This window comes from Equus quagga, chromosome 18, assembly GCF_021613505.1.
Source record: "Equus quagga isolate Etosha38 chromosome 18, UCLA_HA_Equagga_1.0, whole genome shotgun sequence".
In the NCBI taxonomy this organism is placed as follows: Eukaryota; Metazoa; Chordata; class Mammalia; order Perissodactyla; family Equidae; genus Equus; species Equus quagga.
The window spans coordinates 28855097-28876191 of NC_060284.1; the positions used below are offsets into that span (position 1 = coordinate 28855097).

Consider the following 21095-nt stretch of genomic DNA (forward strand, 5'->3'; position numbering starts at 1 on the left):
CACATCTTCCTTATCCAATCATCAGTGGATGGGCACTTGGATTGTTTTCCATGTCTCGGCTATTGTGAATAGTGCTGCGATGAACATAAGGGTACATATGTTACTTTAGATTGTTGATTTCAAGTTGTCTGGGTAGATACCCAGTAGTGAGATAGCTGGGTCATAAGGTAGTTCTATTTTTAGTCTCTTGAGGAATCTCCGTACTGTTTTCCATAGTGGCTGCATCAGTTTGCATTCCCACCAGTAGTGCTAAAGCAATACTGAGAAAAAAGAACAAAGCTGGAGGCATCACAACCCCTGACTTCAAAATGTACCACAAAGCCATAGAGATCAAAACATGGTACTGGTACAAAAGAAGACACACGGATCAATGGAACAGAACTGAAAGCCAAGAAATAAAACCACACATATACACTGCTGCTTCATTTCTTTTTAGTCTCAGTTCTCTCTCCTCCTCTATCTGGAGCAGTTCAACGTGTCTGTCTTTGATTGTGCTGATATGCTCCTCTATGATATCTGCTGGAGTGTTCAGGGAATCCATATTGTGTTTTATTTCTTCTATTGTGTCTTTCATCTCTAATATTTCTGATTGATTCTTCTTTATAGTTTCAATCTCTTTTGTGAAGTAGCTCCTGAACTTGTTGAATTGTTTCTTTACATTCTCTTTTAACTCACTGAGTTTTTTGATGATAGCTATTTTGAATTCTTTGTCATTTAGATTACATATTTCTTTGTCCTCAGGACTGATTTCTGGGTACTTACCATTTTCTCTCTGGTCTGGAGATCTGATATAATGTTTGATATTGCTAGAAAGAGTGGCTCTGTTTTTTAGCATCCTGGTGTTATTTGGTTGCAGTTACTGCCTATTGCCACTGGGTGGGGGTCAAGGCCTGGATATTCTGAGCCCTCTGCCTTCAGCCAAGATCCCAGGCACTGCAGCCTGGGTGGGTAGGGGAGGGGTGCTTTCTCCTGTGTGCTCTTGGGGTTTTCTCGCTCTGCTCTTGCTGTCTGCTCTCCTGGGGTGTTGGCTTGATAAGGTCACCCCCTGTGAAAGCTTTCGCCTCGATAGAGGGCTTCTCTCTAGGCTGCAAGGGCCCACCAGGGATCCTTGATGCTCCTGTGCACTAACACCCTCTCCCCTGTTCCTTCCCTCTCAGAGGCCTCCTGCAGTCCTGGATCACAGTCTTTGGGGGAGGGAGTGAAGTTTTCTCTTACCCTGTTCCACCTCCTCCAAGAGGGGCTCCAGCCTCTCCACCCTCCATTGTATGGCTGCGTGGGTCTCTCCTACATTTTTTGTGCTGTGTTTAGATGTCCTCTGTTAGAATATGAATGTCCTTTTTGCTGTATATTGGAGGGGAGAGATCACTGGGGAAGCTCACGCCACCATGATGCTGACGTCACTCCCCCTTAATTTTCTTAATAATGTCTTTTGAGAAGCAAACATTTAAAGTTTTGATAAAGTCCAATTTATTGATTTTTTTTCCTTGTATAGTTTGTACTTTGTGTGTCCTATTTAATGTCTTTAACTCAAGATTACTAAAATTTTCTCCTGTTTTTTTCTAGAAATTTCATAGTGTGAGCTCTTACATTTAGGTCTATGTTCCACTTCAGATTAATTTTTGTATGTGGTGTGCAATGAGAGTTGAGGTTCGTTTTTTTTGCATATGGCTATCCACTTGATCCAGTACCATTTGTTTAAAAGATTATCCTTTCCCTGTTGGAATTGCATTGGCACCTTTGTCTTAAATCAGTTGACCATATATGTGTGAGTCTACTTCTGGACTTTTCTGTTTCTTTGATCTATATTTATACTCCAATGTCAGACTCCCTTGATTACTATAGCTTTATGATAAGCCTTGAAATCAGGTACAGTTTCTCCAACTTTGCTCTTTTAAAAAATTTATTGGTTATTCTAGCCTTTGTATTTGCATATGGATTTTAGAATCAACTTGTCACTCTCTACAAAAAAGCCTGATAGGATTTTGATTGGAATTGCATTGAATTTCTAAATCAATTTGGGGAGAATTGACATCTTAACAATATTTAAATTTCAATTTCCAGTTGTTCTTTGCTCATATGTAGAAATACAGTTAGTATTTATGTATAGATGTTGTATCCTGGACCTTGGTTGAACTCAGTTAGCTTTTTTGTAGATTCCTTAGGATTTTCTATGTAGATGTGTATGGAGTCTGCAGTCGTTTCTTTCCATTCTGTGTGCCTTTTATTTCTTTTTCTTACCTTATTTCTTACCTTATTGTCTGTGTCCTCCAGTAACAATATTGGATAGATGTGGTAAGAGTTGTCATCTTTGCCGTGTTCCAGAACTTAGCAGAGACTCAGTCTTTCATTATGATAGTATGATGATAGTTGTAGGGTTTTGTTGATGTCCTTTGTTAGATTGAGGAAGTTCCTTTTTATTCCTCCTTTGATGAGAGTTTTTACGAGGAATAGGTGTTGGATTTCGTCAAAGACCTTTTCTGTATCTGTTGATATGACATGTGGGTTTTTTTAGACTGTTAATATAGTGAGTTACATTGATTGATTTTTCAGATGTTAACCTGACCTTCCATTTCTTGGGTAAAATCCTCCTGTAGTTCTTATAAATAGTTAGTTATCAGTCTTTTCTTGCCAAAGAAAAACGAGAAGTTTGCACCAAGCACTTCTTGCAGTATTCTAAAGTACGAAGGTTGTCTTGAGGGAAAGCACTGGTGCAATTCACTTGTGAACTGAACTTTTTTGTGAGCATCATTTTTACTTGAAAGAATGCCTGAATAACTCTGGTTATTTAGCCTTGAGTATTGCAGGCATTTTCGGGTAATGCCATCAAGGAAAAAGAACTGGCAGTGTTTGTTACTAATGTTACAATTTAGGCTTTCAAGTGAAAATTAGAATTTGGAAAACTTGTCTTTGTCACCATGAGCTTGATAGCTTCCCAATGCTTAAGACTTTTCTAATGAGACTGTTACAGTATTAACAAATGTAATTTTTAAAAATATTATATAATGAAATATATTACCTTCATTGATATGGTTTCAGACTACACTGCAACATTATAGTATCACAGAAGAATATCCACAGTTATTAAAATACTCCTGTTTACAACTGCCTGTATGTATTGCCGTAGATATTCTAGAGAGAATGCAGGCTGAGATGTGAGAATCCAGTTGTCTTCTATTAAGCCACATGTTAATGAGATTTGCCAAAATATAAACCAGTGCCACTTTTCTTACTAAATTGTTTTGTTTGTTAAACTATAGCTATTTTTATAAAAATTTTATTTAATGTGTATTGTGTTTATTATCTTCAAATAAGTAAATACTTTAAAAATTTCTGAGGTCAAATTTCCATATGTTAAATATCCACAGATATAACACAAATAAAAGCTTTTTGGGATCCTGAGACCACAAGGTATGAAAAGTGCTGATCCAGAATGGTGCCTAGTATATAGTAAGCAATTAGTAAACATTTGAATGATTCTTGACCATGTCACTTTTATAATTTACCTGTCTTTTCAGTAGTACATGTATTTGATAGTGTATCTTTTTTATGTCTTTCTTTCATACTCTAGCAACCAAGTTGTTTTCCATATCTTGTCCTGGTAATGTGATTCTCTTTTCCTTGCCTCTGCTCAGGCAGAGCTATTGGGCAGGCAGTGAAAAGAATTGATACAGCACCTGACGTATTTTGGAAAGCTTGCTGACTTATTGAGCAAGAAAAAAATAGATGAGCAGCTCCTGTCAAAATGAGATCACTATTGGTATAATAGACTGGTATAAGTGGTCATGATTCACAAGATTTAAAAATACTTTCAGTTGGTTATACCCTGAAATGTAACAAGACAACTGATAGTACTGATTGTTATAAATGCTACAGATAGCTTGCCATTAGTGGCAAATATTAATATATTTTGAACATATTGAATACTTTTATTTTAATTTATTTAGCTGATAAATTGATCATTTCAGTAGCCAAAAGGAATATACAAGAGTAAAAGACATGTTTGTTGTAAAGCCTTTTTAGTTTCATAGGATAAAAATCAAGAAAAGGGAAATAATGAATTTTTGTTAGATTTGAATCTACCTTCTAGTAGATCATGTTTTTGGAAGTAAATTAACTTCTCTCCAGTCTTTAGCATGACATTTCAAGTGAAAAAAATGTAACCCATGAAATAGGATTCTAGTATACTGCTCTCATTTATCCTAAGTGATCTATATATAGTTGTATAGCTAGTATCTTCAAAATTGAGAACATCTGTGGAAAACATTAAAGAATTCTTTAAAAGAAGGAATTTAGAAAGCCTTAGAAAAGAGGGCTCATAATTAACTGTGCATGCCTGAACGTATATATAAAAAGCATTTTCTGAACTAGTTTTTGCAATCTCAAAAATTTAAAAACAGATAAAACAATCCTGTGATATATTTGAAGTTAGAAACGATAGTAAACCTGGGCACTGTTAAAATAAGACCATCTACTGAATTGTAGTTAAGTTTCGGTTTCTAGCCTTGTTTAGTTACCTGGTATCTTAGTACTTAAAACGTTCATTTTACAGATTGTTGGAGCTCAGCTAGGTGTTGAACATAGGGGATTGAGTAACATATGACCCCTGTAGTAGATACGGTGATGTGCTGCCCAGATTCCCCTTCAAAGAAGGGCTTACTGTCCAGCTGTGAGGAGTGCGGATTACCAGGTAACCCCTACTGCCCCCACCTTAGGATCTGCCTTAGCCGCAGAGCCACCTCACCTGAGGTCTTACCTCTTTGGAGTGGCATGCATTTGCACTGAGCAAGGAAGAGGTATAAAGACCTGACCATTTCAGCCCATCACAGAGCACCCTGATGGACCGTGCTTGCTTCAGGGCTTCCCACCTGGATAGCTGAAATTTTCTTGGGCCTGCATCACAGTTTTTCTGCCCAGTCTTGCTTTGCTCACCTTCCTTTCACAGTGTGATCAGTAATTAACATTTTCTACCTCAAACACCACCTCACCTTTACTTTGGAGAAGCCAACCTATAATAGCTCCTGATCTTATGGAGCTAATTTCCTGGGGTGGAATATGCATTAAACAAGAGATTTAAAATGTGATCAATGTTATATAGAAACATAGGATGCTATAGTAATGTGCTATAAAAAGAACCTAAGCCTGGTTATTATTTTGTTTAGGGAAGTAGCCTGGATTAATAATAGTCAGACCTGGGTTCAAGTGCCAAATTAACTGCTTTGAGTGCCATGAACCTTGGCATGCTCTTGACTTTCTTCCCAGCCAGTTTTTCATTTGTAACATGGGAGTGACACGTGGTTTTCTCGTCCTTTAGGTAACTAACCTGGGATTATTCACAAGGCTAGGAAAAGATTCCCAGCAGCAGGAGAGAGGGCCCAATGCACAAACATTTTTCAAGCCCTTGCTTGTGTCAGTTTGCTAATGTCCCATTGGCCAAAGCAGTTCACATGGCCAAGCCTTGATCCAAGGATGGAGAAATAGACTTCACCTCTCTATAGGAGAATTTGTAAATAAGTGTGTGTGTGTGTGTGTGTGTGTCAATTGTCAACATGATGCCTGATACGCCATAGTAGTAGTTAACATTTACTGAGCACTTTCTATAAATTATACTTAGTAAGAGGCAGCTGGGCTATTTAATATATTCTATTTCCGTATGATATGTAAAAGAAGAAACTCATTTGGAGAATTTGGTGTATTCTTTTGATATCTTAAAATAATTTTTTGGGGCTGGCCCCATGGCCGAGTGGTTAAGTTCACGTGCTCCCGTGCGGGCGGCCCAGTGTTTCGTTGGTTCGAATCCTGGGCGCGGACATGGCACTGCTCATCAAACCATGCTGAGGCAGCGTCCCACATGCCACAACTAGAAGGACCCACAACGAAGATTGTACAACTATGTACCGGGGGGCTTTGGGGAGAAAAAGGAAAAAAACTAAAAGCTTTAAAAAAAATAATAATAATTTTTATGGTGGGAACAGTTTGCAAGTAAAGCTTTTTCTCTTTTTTCTTTTTCTCTACAGTAAGAAAAATGGAAAACCACCATTACAGAACAATGAGGTAAAATTTTAAATCATCTCTTTGGGATTTCATGCATATGTTTCATTTATTTTGTAGTATAATTTTTGAATTAGGATAAAATCATAGAATTGAAGAATTAGAAGGAAACTTAAATATCATCTCCAATGTACTACCTATTATAGGACTTCTTCCTGAAATAGGAATCCTTGATAGGTGACTTGAATCTGTTCATTTGATGGAGAGTACTACATAGGAGACAGCCATAACTGTTTTAGTTCTAGCCTGTGATGAGATTAATCTTTTCCCTCTAGCCTCTTAATGATTGACTCTATTTTGTCTTTTGTAGCAACACAGGCCAAGTTTACTCTTATTTTCTCTAATGGACTTTCATACTGTTTAAACATAGTCGTTATCTTCGGAGTCTTTTTTTCCATGCTAAGCAACCTGCATTCCTTCATCTGTTTCTCACATGACGTGGTTTCTGATCCTTTTTCAATTCTGTACGCATTCCTGTGGACCTGGACTAGTGTGTTTGTCTGCACATTATGCTTAGAGTAGAATGTGGTTGTCCAGATGTGGTCTGGCTAGCATGGAATACAACAGCGCTATTACATCTCTTGGTGTGAACACTATATTGCTAGAATTCAGCCTAAAGTTGCTTTTACTTTTCTAGCCATAACTGCCGTTTACATTTGGAGTTTATGGTGAATGGTCATCTTCAGATGTCTTTCTGATGAATGACTCTGTTGACAGGTCTTCTACATTTGTATTCATTAGTTGATGTCTTTCTTTTCTTTAATAACAGTTTTATTGAGATATAATTTACATACCATAAAATCCATCCATTTAAATGTACAATTCAGTGGTTTTAGTATTTTCACAGAATTGTACGGCCATCGCCACTATCTAATAGAAAATTTTCATCTCCCCAAAAAGAAATTCCTTACCCTTTAGTAGTCGTTTCTCATTACCCTTCCCTCCAAGCCCCTGGCAACCACTAATCTACATTCTGTTTTTATTGATTTGCGTATTTTGGACATTTCATATAAGTAGAATTATGTAATATGTGGCTTTTTATGACTGGCTTCTTCCACTTAGCACAATGTTTTCAAGGTTCATCTGTGTTGTTGCATGTGTCAGTATTTCATTCCTTTTTATTGCTGAATAGTATTGCATTGTATGGATATGCCACATTTTATTTATCCATTCATCAGTTGAGGGAAATTTAGCTTGTTTTCCCTTTTTGGCTATTATGAATGATGCTGCTACGAACATTGATGTGCATGTTTTTGTGTGGACATATGTTTTCTTTTCTCTTAGATATATACCTAGGAGTAGAATTGCTGGGTCATATGTTAACTCACTTGCTTTCTTTTAAATAAACGTTAATTTATCCCTGTAAATGTCAGCTTATTGCGTCTGTCTATTAGTCTGTTCTATAGTATATCGACACTATTAGTGTAATTTTGAATGTAATTCTAACATCTAGTATGTTAGGTAGAAGTATTACCAACAGAGTTAATTCACTTTCTCTTTCTGCCTCAAAATAGCAGATAGTATTGATGAGGTAAGGACCAAGGAAATCCCTCTGTGGCATGTCTTAATCTTTGTTTTTTTTTGGTTATGGTTTATTCAGCTTTGACTGTATCCAACTGTAGCAAAATCTGGTTTTTATTTTCTCCTTTAAGACCACAATAATTTTATAAGAAACATCAAATTCCTTGATTAATTTATTAATTCATTTATTGGGTCGATCTGTCAACAAATATTGATTGAGCCCCTCATATATGCCTGGCATTGTTCTTGGCTCTGGGTGCATAGCAGTTATAAAAATGAGTCCCTGCCCTCATGGAGCTTCCATTGTACAAGTCAGCTAATATACTGGTGTAGTATCCTTAACAGAGAAGGAAATTAGAAGAGTTTGGCATGACTTATTTCTAGTAAACTCATGCTGGCTTTTAGTTATCAGTGTCTCTTAAGTCTTCCTAAACTCTCCATATTAATGTCTAACTAATCTCTGAATATCATGGAAATTGACATTAAAATTGCTATTCTTTATTTTCCGTACTGTTTTTCCCAGGCTTTGAAAAATGAGAGAAGATATGCTTATCTCCAGTCTTTTGGCATATCTCCATCTTCATAATCTCTCATATCTAAATTATATTTGAGTAATCAAACCTCAGTTATCCTAGCTGTATCTGCTGTCTGCGTATCTGTGAGTTCTAGGACATCATTGAAACTAGTCAGTACAGCTAAATTCATTCGCTCATTTTTTGATTCTTCCTACTTTTTGTACTTTTTTTTTTTTTTAGCATATTCTTATTTGCAAATCATATAATGTGGCCAAAATAAATTTAGGGTAGATTAAATGGTTGACCAAAAAAAAGATCTAAGACAATATGCACACTGATAGCACATTTGTAAAATTTATAGGAAGTTCACACACATATATATATGCTAAAATGAAATCTGGTGAGATATGTGTCAAATATTAATAGTTGATATCTCTAAATGGTAGGTATAGGCTCCTTATTTTTGCTCATCAGGATTTTCTAGTTTTTCTGCAGTGAATGTTACTTATGAGGGAAAGCAATTATAAAAAGGGAATCTTTTCACTGAAATATTTTATAATCTTTGGTTGGATGAGTGGAGTGAGAATTTTCATAAGACATGAGATTTAAGAAGGAGAAAAAGATTGAATGGAGTTAGAAAATAGTATAAAGAGATAATTGATTTGCCTTTAAAATACTGCTCATTTGGGGCCGGCCCCATGGTGCACCGGTTAAGTGCGCATGTTCCGCTTTGATGGCCCAGGATTTGCTGGTTTGGATCCCGGGTGCAGACATGGCACTGCTTGGCAAGCCATGCTGTGGTAGGCGTCCCACATATAAAGTAGAGGAAGATGGGCATGGATGTTAGCTCAGGGCCAGTCTTCCTCAGCAAAAAATGAGGAGGATTGTCAGCAGATGTTAGCTCAAGGCTAACCTTCCTCAAAAAAAAAAAAAATACTGCTCATTTAATTTTGACGTAATATGCATGGTATAAAGTTCAAAATATATAAAGGTAAATACTGTGCTGGGTTTGGTATTTAACATTCCCATGCATATTCTTATACTTTTGGTGGGTGTGTATGTATGTATATCTTCGTAAACAATATCGATAGAATTATTTTGCGTATTGAAAATTTCTATAAATCTAATCATTTTATGTATCATTTCACTTTTTTTCCCAGCATGTTATTTTAGATCGTTTATGTTGATAAGTGTAGATCTAGTTAATTTAACTATTCTATAGTATTCTACTGTATGAATATGAGCTGCTTCCTTTTTTACAATTATGTAGAATTTTCATTGCATACATTTACCAGAATTTATGTAATTATCTCATCATTGATGAACATTTAAGTTTTTAGTTTTATAGTATTATAAACAGTGTGCAAGTTTTTTTTATTTCTGTCTTTAAGCATATGTGCAGGAATAGCTGTAGGATACGTTCTTAAAAGTAAAGTTGCAGCGTTATTTTACATTTTATAGTCAGTGTACGTTTTATATTTTGATAGATGCTACATAATAGTTGTACTAATTTACACTTTCCCCAACAATATGTAGTAATGCTTACACTCTTGATGGCACCATATGGCCTTTTATTTTGTTTGCTATTTCAAACATTGATCTTTTTCAGTCAGTTCTAGTTCATCTCACCTTTCTAAGTTGATTGACACGTCACTAGGAACTTCTCATTGCCCTTGACCTTGTCGCCTGCTGAATATTAGATACATTTCTTCTTCTGGTTGCATTATTACTTTAACTTCTTAAATGGTCTGTAACTAATGGTTTTCTTTTTCTATTATTTACATGTTAGATTTATATCATTAAAGTGTTTTTTTATGTTTAAAAAATTACTGAGAAGTTTAGAGGCGGGGAAAGTCAATTGTGAATTTAAAATGAATTCTTAGGAGAAACTAGTAGTGTTTATGAAATGTACTGTCTCTGTAGTTATTCTCATTTAGTTTGGTTTCAGGTATGAATTTTATTATGTATTGAAAATGTTAGAGCATCTTAATATTTCTTCAGCCTTTTGGAGCCAACCCTCCAGTCCAGGTGTTTCTTTGCAGAAAACGGTGTGATGACTTTAGGAAGTATATACTTCCCTTCATAGACTGAAATGTACTGAAAATTGAGTCAGTTTTCAGACAGCTTAAGAAATAGGAGCGGTGACACAGGAACAGAAGAGGAGGAGGAATTATATACTAGGTAGCTGCTATTATTTAAAGCTTCACGGTTACTTTCTTCTAACTTTTTTGTTAAACATTGTTTGCTCTAGATTATTGAGACCGGCTTGAAGTAGGTAGTCCTCTCTTTAAGTCAGAAGATGGCTGTTTCACCTCGGAATTATTCTGTCTAAGGATCAAGCTAGGAATGGAGAAGGATGTTGACTACAGGTGGGATGAGGTGAGGCAGGAAGACCGTGACAGGAGGAAAAACTTGAGAGTAGAAGTTTAACTTTTTTTGAAAAAGGTAGTTGATATGTATTGCCTTCTCTTCATTCTTTTCTTCCTATGTTTTCTTAGTTTGGGGAAGTAAAAGGGGAGATTTAGGTTGAAGTTGTAAGGTTCGACTTGAGAAAAGGCAGGCTAAAGTGAATAGACTGTGAGTAGGGCTGTTCGTCTGTCTTGGTTGCTGGTGTGTCCCCATCATTTAGAACAGTGCCATGGACCAAGTGCAGTCATCCCTTGGTATTGGCAGGGGACCGGTTCCAGGACCCCTCAAGATACCAAAATTTGCAGATGCTCAAGTACCTTGTGCTATAAAACGGCATAGTATTTTCATATAACCGATGCATATCCTCCCCTATACTTTAAATCATCTCTAGATTACTTATAATACCTAATAAAATGTAAATGTGATGTAAATAGTTGTTATACTGTATTGTTTATGGAATAATAACAATAAAAAGTATCTGTACGTGTTTAGTACAGATGTAACCATCGTATAGCTCTTTTGATCCACAATTGGTTGGATCTGGGGATGCAGAACCTGAGGATAAAGAGCGATGGCTGTAAATAGTATTTATTGAATGAATAAGTGCATACATGTGTGAATGAAATAAACTGGGCTTGTTACTCAGTAGGAAGAGGTTTGCAGCCTACATAAGGTTTGAAAGACCTGAACTCTGTTCCAGCAGATACAGGGTAGGCTGATTCTTACTCACTTCTTTCTATCTTAGTCTTCCTGATGTAACTCCGCAAACATAGCGCCTTCAGACTTCCCTTCTTGGTCTGCAGTTCTGTACTACGGTCAGTGCCTATTTATTAGAATTATATATAAATCACTTAGCACAGTGTCTGACATATAGATGGTAGCTTATTATTATTATTATTATTATTCTAATTCAGTACAGAAACTATTCACTTTACGGCTCATCGAAGGGCTGGCCCTGTGGCCAAGTGGTTAAGTTTGTGCACTCTGCTTTGGTGGCCTGGGGTTTGCCGGATTGGATCCTGGGCCTGGACCTACACACTGCTCATCAAGCCATGCTGTGGTGGCATCCCACATAGCAGAACTAGACTGACTTACAGCTAGGATGTACAACTGTGTAGTGTGGCTTTGGGGAGAAAAACAATAACAAAAGGGAAAGATTGGCAGTATATTTTAGCTCAGGACCAATCTTCCTCACCAAAAGAGTTTGGAAAAAAAAGGCTCATCGAGTTAGGTATTAATTTAATTAAAACATATTTACACCAAAGTTTGTCTAAATAATAGGATTTACTATGCCATGGGTATTTGTTTTTCAAGAGCGTAGTAGTTAACAAATAAGTGAGCTGTGATTATGGGAGTTGGGGAAGGGGCTTCGTGTGGGATGAGGTCTTTCTGGAGTGTCTTAGCTATTCCAAGAAGTTTCTCCTGCCTGTTCTTCCAAACAGTCCAAGGGACATAAAGTAAATAGCCTCCACCATACCCAATTCATGTCACATGCATCCTTGCAAATGGTTTTATAGCTTCATTTTCATGAATCAATGAAAATGAAGAAATCTCTGAAGATAACAAGATTAATTACTACTCTTAAATATCTTCAGGAGTTTCCCTCTATATGGACAATGTACTCTCTATCTTTACTGTGGCTTCAAGGCTCTGTCCTTTGTAGGCCCTGCCCACTCTTTAGCTTCTCTCATTCTTGTTCCCTTTGCCTTAGCAATGCTGTCATCTTGCTCTTCAGTGTGCACACCAATTTTATTCCTCTCACTGGGTTTTTGTGCCTGGAGTTCCCTGTGCCTCACTGTACTCCTCCCTCCAAGATAGTCACATGGTTTCACTTTATTTATGCCTCAGCTTAAATGTCACCTCCCCAAAGAGACCTTTCTTGTCATCCTTTCTGAATCATTCTTTTTTTCATTACCCTGCCTAGACTGTCTGTAACTATTTATTTATCGGTTTATTTTTTATCTATGTTTCCCCTGCTAGAATGGGAACTGTATGAGTGAAGGAACCTTGTTTATCTTTGAATTTATGAGGAAGAGAGAGTGAATTGGCAGATTGCCTCTTGGAAATGATAAATGATAAATCTAGGAATCCAAAAGTTTCCTGTAATTGATATCAGGAAAATTCCTGTGCAAGATTTTTAAAAAATGTCTGCTGTTGATCAGGAAGTGGATAATAAACCATCAGTAAGTACTTGACCATTGCTTAGCTGTCTCTCTGACCTCATCTGCTGCTGCTGTCCCTTGCTCACCGCTCTGGCCAGACTGGCCATTTTGTTGTTGCTCAAGCATGTTAAACAGGCCTTCACCTTGGTATCTTGCACTTGCTGTTTCTTCTGCTTGCAGTGTTCTTCTCCCAGGTATTCACATGGCTCCAGAACTTCCCACTTCCTTATTCAGTATTTGGTAACATCTTATTTTCTTGAAAGCGTGTTTGAATATGCAGAGCAGTACAAGTCTGTGTTCTCTAAATGCAATATCCATCTCAAGAGTTGTTTATATTGATGCAGATGAAACATGGTTCTTTAATCTTATTTGTTGTAGATTTGTTATAGCAATCGTAAAAGCTTTTTTTTTTTTAATGTAGAAAGAGGGAAAAAAAGAGCGAGCTGTGGTGGACAAGGTGTTTTTTTCAAGGCTCACACGGATTCTGAAAATCATGGTCCCTAGAACATTTTGTAAAGAGGTAAGTCTTATAAAATTATAGTATTAAGTGTTCAACTCTGAAGGTTACATAAGATCAGAACAATAGAATTATAAAGCTTTCTTTATACTACAGGTCAAATGTTTACTATGTAGGTAATGACAACGAGTACTAAATTTTTATCTTTAAATCATTTCTTGTCATGCAAGTACTCTTATTCATTGCCAATTTTTAAATAGTTTTTGCTTGTGTATGAAATATTTCATTATATTTTATGTGAAATACTAGAGTTCTTCAGTGCAGCTACCCTAAATGGTGTTGCTTATTATAATGAAACAACATTAAATTTAGAAAGACAGACCTTTTCATTACATTCAGATGTTAATAAATCACATTGATATAAAATATGTTTGAGGATTTATTCGTTCTATTTGAATATATTCTTAAGATACAAGAATGATGTCTGAATTCTTCAAGTATTTTCAGGAAATGAGCTGGTTATAGGAACAGTTTTATTATCCCTTCCTTTGCTCTTTAATCAAGATTATCATTATTTGATAAGTATTTTTAATGATTAAAAAATAAAATAATTGTTTTCTCCATCTTTAATTACCTCAGTATTCTCCTTTTATACAACTAGAAATATCACCTTTGACTCTTTCTCCTCCCCATACCTCCCCATGCTTTCAGTGACTGGGATCTGATCGTTTTTCCTTCTAACTGTTCTTACCTGGATATTATAGTGTTCTTTGATTAGTCCCACTTCAAAGAATCTTCCCTTTTTAATCTTTTCTGCCACATTTATCTTCTTAAAACATAATATTTCCTGTTGTTCAAATTTTAAAAAGCATTAGCCTTATAACCTATTAGTAGCATGAAAAGGATAAGATACTTCAAAAGCGCCATAATTCCCAAAGAGAACGCACATTCCTCCATCACACTGGACTTGCTCTCCTTCCTCCTCATTTCAGCATTATGTCTTGAGAAACTCTTAAAAAACAACTTAATAATATTTGGTTTTTCCTAATTAGATGAAGAGAATACATGTTACTTGAAGAAAAATAGGAAAATGTAGAGAGATTTTTTCTTCTTGTTGTCTGTCAGCCACCCACTCAGAGAGAACTTCTGCATTATTTTGAAGTATGATCTTCTTGTGTGTGAGCACGTATTTTAATAAAAATGAAATCACATCGACACTTTTTAAATCTGTCTCTCTATTTTAAGTGTTTTTCCAGGTATCCTTGAGTTTATCTTAAATTAGTCTCTCCCTTTCCATTTCTACTGTTCTCACTATATCTTGTCAGGATTATTATAATCTCTTAATTGGTCTTTTTACTTCTCCTTTTCCAACTAGTCTTCAGTTCCATAACTTTGAAATTAAACACATTACCCAACAAATAGCGCCCTGCCACACACCCTCTTCCCTGACTTTAGCTTCTAAGTTACTGCCGTATCCTTCCACTTTAGAAAGTTTAAGGTCAGCTTTGAATGCGTGTATGGGAAGTGGAGGGTGGATTCTCACCTCACACAGAGAGACAATTGACTCCTCGCTGGTCACTCGGCCTCTCATCTCTCCCCTCCATATTCCATCTTGCACAGCATTGCTTAAGTAATGTTCCCTAAGCACTTTTTAACATTTGGTTCTACCTAGAAGCTTGTGGTAGTTTTATATTGCCTAAACTCTGCTGGATATGTGATGCCATAATTCATATGATTGTAATCTATTTCTTATTTTCCATTAAATCCTTCATCTTTTATTTTTTTTTCTCATAATCCTCCTTCTCTCACTTGTTTTCCTTGGTCTATTTAATATATTTCTAATGTTATAACCCTCTTTTGCTAGCCGAGATCTTCCCATCCTGCCATTTATCACATGAAATAATGCAAATATCCCTACCTACATTGGTCTGTTTTCTTACTTTTTATGTGTAAACCTTACCTTAATCATTAAGTTGAAAGCCCTGTGAGGGCAAGGGCACTATTAGAGATTTTTCTAACAAATTGAACCAAATTTATTCTACTTAGTAGGTAGAATTTTAGGCTTCATATTTATTATTTAACTGTATATTGACAGTTGTCATTTTTCTTTATTAAAGTTGTATGTTAAAAATATAAGACAATCACAAAAAAATATATATATAGGACAATCACAATATACTGTGATTCAGGTAATCTAAGTTATACTGCTAGTTTCTGTCACAGACTAATTGTATAAAGGCAAGGCATTTGACCTGCCTGGGATGCACTTTTGAATTCTGGATGAAAAAGTTAGATGAAATCATCTGTAAGGCCCTTTCCATTTATACTATATTTTAAAATTCTTTTAAAGTTGTATTTAAAAATTGCCTGTAGGAAAAATGTCAGCCAACTGTATTAAAGCTAGAATAAAGCTTTGAACTTAGAAACCAAAAGTCTTTACCAACATAATGTTTCTTTTAACTTTCTAAGATACGTTTATTTAATTTGCTTTATCTGGTTTATTTTAGACAGGTTACTTGATACTTATTGCTGTTATGCTGGTGTCTCGGACGTATTGTGATGTTTGGATGATTCAAAATGGGACCCTCATTGAAAGGTACTCTTCTGTTCACGTTTCTCCCATATGTATGAAATACTAATTTGTCTCTTATTAAGCATTGTCTTAATAAGCAAGAAATAGATTCTGAAATAGGGATAAATACTTAGGTCAAATTATGTCTTTGTTCATTTACTTAAGAGGTATTTACTGAATGTCTCCCATGTGCCAGGCACTCTGCTCCTCTATGATGGGGATGTGCTGGGGAACAGGAGAACCCCTGTACCAAGGCCTGCAGAGCTGACAGTTTAGAGAGGGTTAGAGACGAGTACACAGAAAATTAACATGCAGTATATAGTAAATGCTATGGTGGGGTTTAAAAAAGTCACCAAGTTGAATGTCTAAAATTAATGAGATAATTTGAAGGAAAATATCAAAGCCCTTCAGGGAGTTACATTGAGAGTGTTTATTAAAAAGAAAAAAAAAAATTTTAGCCATTTCCTATATTTTTCCTGTAGTATTTCTACATATTATTAATCACTGCAGTTGATAATTTTGAGTTTAAAAGCAAAAATAACAGTTGGGATATTAACATGTATCTGTTAATAAAGAATTTATTTCTCATGATACCAATTTGAATGTTAAAGTAAAAAATTTTTCTTGGAATTTTATTTCCTGGTATGCAATATTTTATCAGAAAATTTCTTAAAATATTTAATGTAACTTTTTGAATGACAGTACTTAAAATTTTTAAATGCTCCCACATTTTGAAATACAGGTTTTTTTCTCGTATCCTTGATTTGCTTCTTAGAGGATACGTAGGAAGAGGAAGAATGCTTTGTACATATGTTATCTGACTCATCTCGAGGGGAATAACGAGGGTTGTCTTCATAGGAGTAAAGCCCTGACCTGTGCCTCTGCTCGTGTGTAAACTGAGTAGGCTCCTCTACTCCAGCACGCAGGTCTCCCTGAAGTCTGTGGTTGGTCCCGTGCCTCTTTATTTTAATCAGGGTAATGCAGGAATAGCTTAAAAAGTGATACCTGAACATAGCTTAATGTCAAGTAGTCTCTCAGGACTACTCACAAACACACCAGCGCCCTGCCCTATTCCTCCCGCTCAGAACTGGCGTTCCCAGAGCCAGTCCTTTTCTATTCTTGTTACTGTTCCTTTCGTTTTCTATTCTTTTTACTGTTTCTTCTCTTACTTTATCTCTGCATTTCAGTGTAGCGTACCTGCATTACTGTTTCTAGATTTTTCAGTTTTAGAGAGTATGTATTTATTTCCTACTTTGGAAGATGAGCTCTTTCACATGCCTGGCCACACCCATGCTCACCCTCTCAATGTGATGTCACAGTTTTTTGTTAAATCAGAATTTACTCTCTACATGATTTTGACTGTTGTATACAGCTGAGCCATGTATGAGATCTTTGATATTTGGTCAAATTAAAAGTTTTAAAATATTGTGAATTCTTAAGATGGAACAATTTTATTTGAAAAATTAACAAATTTCTCTAATTTGCTACTAAAGCTACACTGTAAATTGATTTATTTGTCTTTTCCTTTTTGCCCCTTCCAGAGTAGGTTTAGATTCATGTATTTCTGCTAAAAAAGAGTCTCAGAGAGACTTGTTATGGTCCTTAATGTATTTGATTTTAATGTCCTTTACATCTTTTGGGGTTATTTGTTAGCAGCGTGGTCAGATTTTAATAGGACAGACCCTTCATTAGGATAGAAACTGTGGTAATTCCACTATACGGAGAAGAATCTTTCATACCTTAGTACTGCTATATGTAATCAGAAAGACATATTTTATTTTCACCCATTTGACTACAAACAGCATTTTAAAATTATCGAACTATCTTTTGTAAAGATCCTTATGTGTTTTGGAAGAAAATGATTGGGGCCACAGTAAAATTCCTCTTTATTAACTGTTATTTCTCTTTTGCAGCGGAATAATAAGCAGAAATAAGGCTTTATTCAAGAAGCCATTTTTTAAATTTATAGCTGCTACTCCACTGGTAAACCATTGCTGAATGATGGCATGTGCTTTACCAAAGTTTTATAATCTTGTGTGTTTCACAGCTTGGACAGCACTAAAGCACTTTGGTCTTATGTAGTTTGGTTCAGACAATTTGAATCTAAACCTCTAAACTTTTTGTGCTCTCTTAATTGCTGCTTGTCTCTAATATTATTGCTATAAACTTTTTTGTGTGGTTCTATTTTAACTTTTTTCTAGTTCAGCTTTTTTTTAAAATTTTTTACTGTTTAGGAGTTATATCAAAATTGGACTGTTAATTTTTCTGTCAGTCCCAAGTACCATTTCCCAAAGTATGTTCTGTGGAATCCCAACTATGACAGAGGAAATGCTGCATGCTACAGAGCTCTCAAAGGGTTACAATGCACACACTATACATTAAGAGCTTTGAGAGGTCTTTGGTAGAGACATATGTTAGCTTTGTTTATCAGGTTTTCCCAAAGTTATTTGACTATGGAACTTTTTTACTGTAAAAGACCAGTTATCATTACTTGGCATTATTCCCCTACTCCCTCATAAAAGGCAAATTATTTCTCTATCATATACAGTCATTTTTTTGTGTGTATTGAGCTAGGTTTAAAGCATTTAGTGCAGTGTTTCTCAAAATATATTTTATTTACATTTGGGAATATTAATAAATGTTATTTGAAAAAAGAGCATGTGATCAAATAAACTTTATCTCTTTCTTAGATCATAAACATATGGTACTCAAAGATCCTTTACTTATACAGTGTAATAATTTTCAAACTTTTTAAAAAAGTAGTGGAACCCTCGTTTTAAATAAGTTCTTAATGGATATTAAAAAAACATAAATATGTAAAATAGATTAAAAACATACAAAAGAGGAGCTGGTTTAATTGAAGTGTGTTAACAAAGCTGAGGGCTCTATGGAACCGTTCTGAGGCTCTGAGGAACCCCACGCATCTACTTTCTGATTTATCATGTAGTCCCGGAGTCAGCAAAGCAGGACCTGCAGGTCACATCCCACTGCCATCTGTTATGGTAAACATTTTTTAGGGCACAGCCAATCTCATTCTTGGCTGTTTCTGCTCTACAATCGCAGAATTGAGTAGTTGCAACAGAGACCTGATGGCTCACAAAGCTTAAAATACTGCTCTTGGTCCTCTGTTGTCAGAGGCTGCTGATCTTTCCTTACTCTGTCTCCCTGCCATCAGTTCATACACATGAGCGTCAGGATGTTCAAATGTTTAAAAAGAAACAAACAAATACTAGTTTGTTTTATCTATAGTAACCCACTCCTCTATCTATAAAGTTAATTGTTTCAACATCTAGCCCCTTTTGTGGCAGCTTAAGCCTTTTAATTACCATTTTTACTTAAGAAAGAACTAGTTATCATTCTTATGATTTTGCAGTTTATAGAGTGATTTTCAAGCAAGCTGTTTAAAATGATAAAATTTCAAAAGCTGGAAACATGTTTTTGTAAGAAAATGTTTTTTACCAACATTTTTCTTATTCTTTTGAGTCAATAAAAATTTTCAGGAGTAATTTTAGAGCTTTACAGAAGTTTTCTTAGTGTTAAATGTTGCTGCTTTTGCAACTAATGCATTGCATGTGGTGGTTTGCAGTGGTATCATTGGTCGTAGCAGAAAAGATTTCAGGAGATACTTATTCAACTTCATCGCTGCCATGCCTCTCGTAAGTGTAATTCTTTAAAAATCTTCACAGAGGGAAAAAAATTGCATCGTACTAAAATCTTTAAGGATTTTTACATATTAAATTCTTTAAAGATTTGTGATACAAAGTTCCTGTTTTGAGTTTAGTTTTGTAACTTACAGCAGAATTTTTCAATGTCAATCTTTAAATAGAAAAATTAAAAGGAATTCTGTTTGTGATTCAATTTCATTGTGTACGGATATGGATGTATACATATGTGGATGATTTTTTTTTTTAACCTTTAGGCCAGGGTCTCTCGAATGTTTAGTAGCATACCACTGGATGGCAGTAGTACCCCTCCCCCCAGTTGTGACTACCAAAAATGTCTCCAGACGTTGCCAAATGTCCCGTGGGGGCTGAGGCAGGGAGGGGGGAAGGGGTGTCCACAAAATCACCGGGGTGGAGAATCCTTGCTTTAGACCATAAACCGTTAGAGTAATTTGAACCACTAATACAGTTGAAGTTAAATTGGAATTTAATAAAAATAAAATAAAAAATAAAAGTAAGTGTTTGGTCTAAATTATAAGTGATTTTCTTGCTTGATTCTTTATTCTATTTTATTGACCCTTTAAGAATTTTAGTATTATAAATGCGGGAGTAAAAAGGAAGAGCTTGGTTGTAAAATACAATTAATTAGAAAACATATCAGAGATTTACTAGAACTGCAGGATGGACATACATGGTTTTTAGATCTTTTAAAATAAAAAATTGAGGTAAGCAGCATAGCATTCACTAAAAAATTGAGATTCAGCAAAAGACCAGGGTTTTCTTGAGAAAAATTTTATGTAAATATGACTTCAGAACTATAGAAGAATTAATTTTAATATAATGATGGAAAAGAATAGTAAAGATGACTCTAGAAATAATCTGAAAAATGGCATTTTTATTTAATAAATGCAAACACCATGTGGATAGTATTCCATTGTCTAAGGTTATAGTGCTGGTAGTAGGGCACAGAAGATAGAATCATAAAGGTCAGAACTCCTAAAAGCAAGTCCTTTACATTGGGTAGAAAGGGGACAGATTTGGCTTTTAGTTTTTTTACAAAAGAAAAGGTAGCAAGGTGCTTCTCATAATTAATGATATTAACAGATTCTAAAATTAAGTTTGAAGTAAAGTTTAACAAAGCAGGTTATATAGGTTATAATATATAAACCAGTTGCATTTGGTTTGGCATGTTCTCTTTGTATCTTTGTAATTTTTAAGTAAACTAGAACTGAATTATACCAATTTGGGCTATCAATTATAAAAATCATAGGATTTGGGGACATAGGCAATGATACAGAAATAAATTATAATTTAGTAAGTAGAAATGAAGCAAAACCAATAAAATGTGTTTGTCTGTTTTAGATCTCTCTGGTTAATAACTTCTTGAAGTTTGGGTTAAATGAGCTCAAGCTGTGCTTCCGAGTAAGACTAACTAAATACCTCTATGAGGAGTATCTCCAGTAAGTCATAACCTATTTTTTATTAAAAATATTTAAATTGAATAGTAATACTTACTATATTTAGATGTTAGAAGTTTTTCATTTTTATTGGATATGTTTTTCAAGAAAATTGCTCTTAGACCCAGAAACATAGGAAAAGATCTCAGCTATTTGGAATCTAATCCTGGCTCTTCTGTTAATTGGCAAGTCATCCTTCTCTGGACTTGCTTCCTCGTCTCTAAAATCAGTTAGGACAGTCTTTAGGGCCTCTTTCAGCTCTAAACCTCTGTGTTTATGTGAATTTATACTG

General features: G+C 35.3%; 1 protein-coding gene across 3 annotated transcripts in view; it reads left to right on the forward strand.

Annotated features, from left to right (window-relative positions):
• ABCD3 (ATP binding cassette subfamily D member 3) overlaps positions 1 to 21095 on the forward strand; it is a 73518-nt gene that overhangs the window by 20029 nt on the left and 32394 nt on the right. The window contains exons 2-6 of one of the 3 annotated variants that reach the window (XM_046645600.1): positions 6015 to 6051; positions 13077 to 13175; positions 15620 to 15708; positions 17598 to 17667; positions 20709 to 20806. In XM_046645600.1, the coding sequence (XP_046501556.1) occupies positions 6015 to 6051; positions 13077 to 13175; positions 15620 to 15708; positions 17598 to 17667; positions 20709 to 20806 (393 nt within the window). Of the gene's footprint in view, positions 1 to 6014; positions 6052 to 12518; positions 12677 to 13076; positions 13176 to 15619; positions 15709 to 17597; positions 17668 to 19270; positions 19341 to 20708; positions 20807 to 21095 lie in introns of those variants that run through there. The other 2 variants (XM_046645599.1, XM_046645601.1) reach the window with 2 other exon arrangements.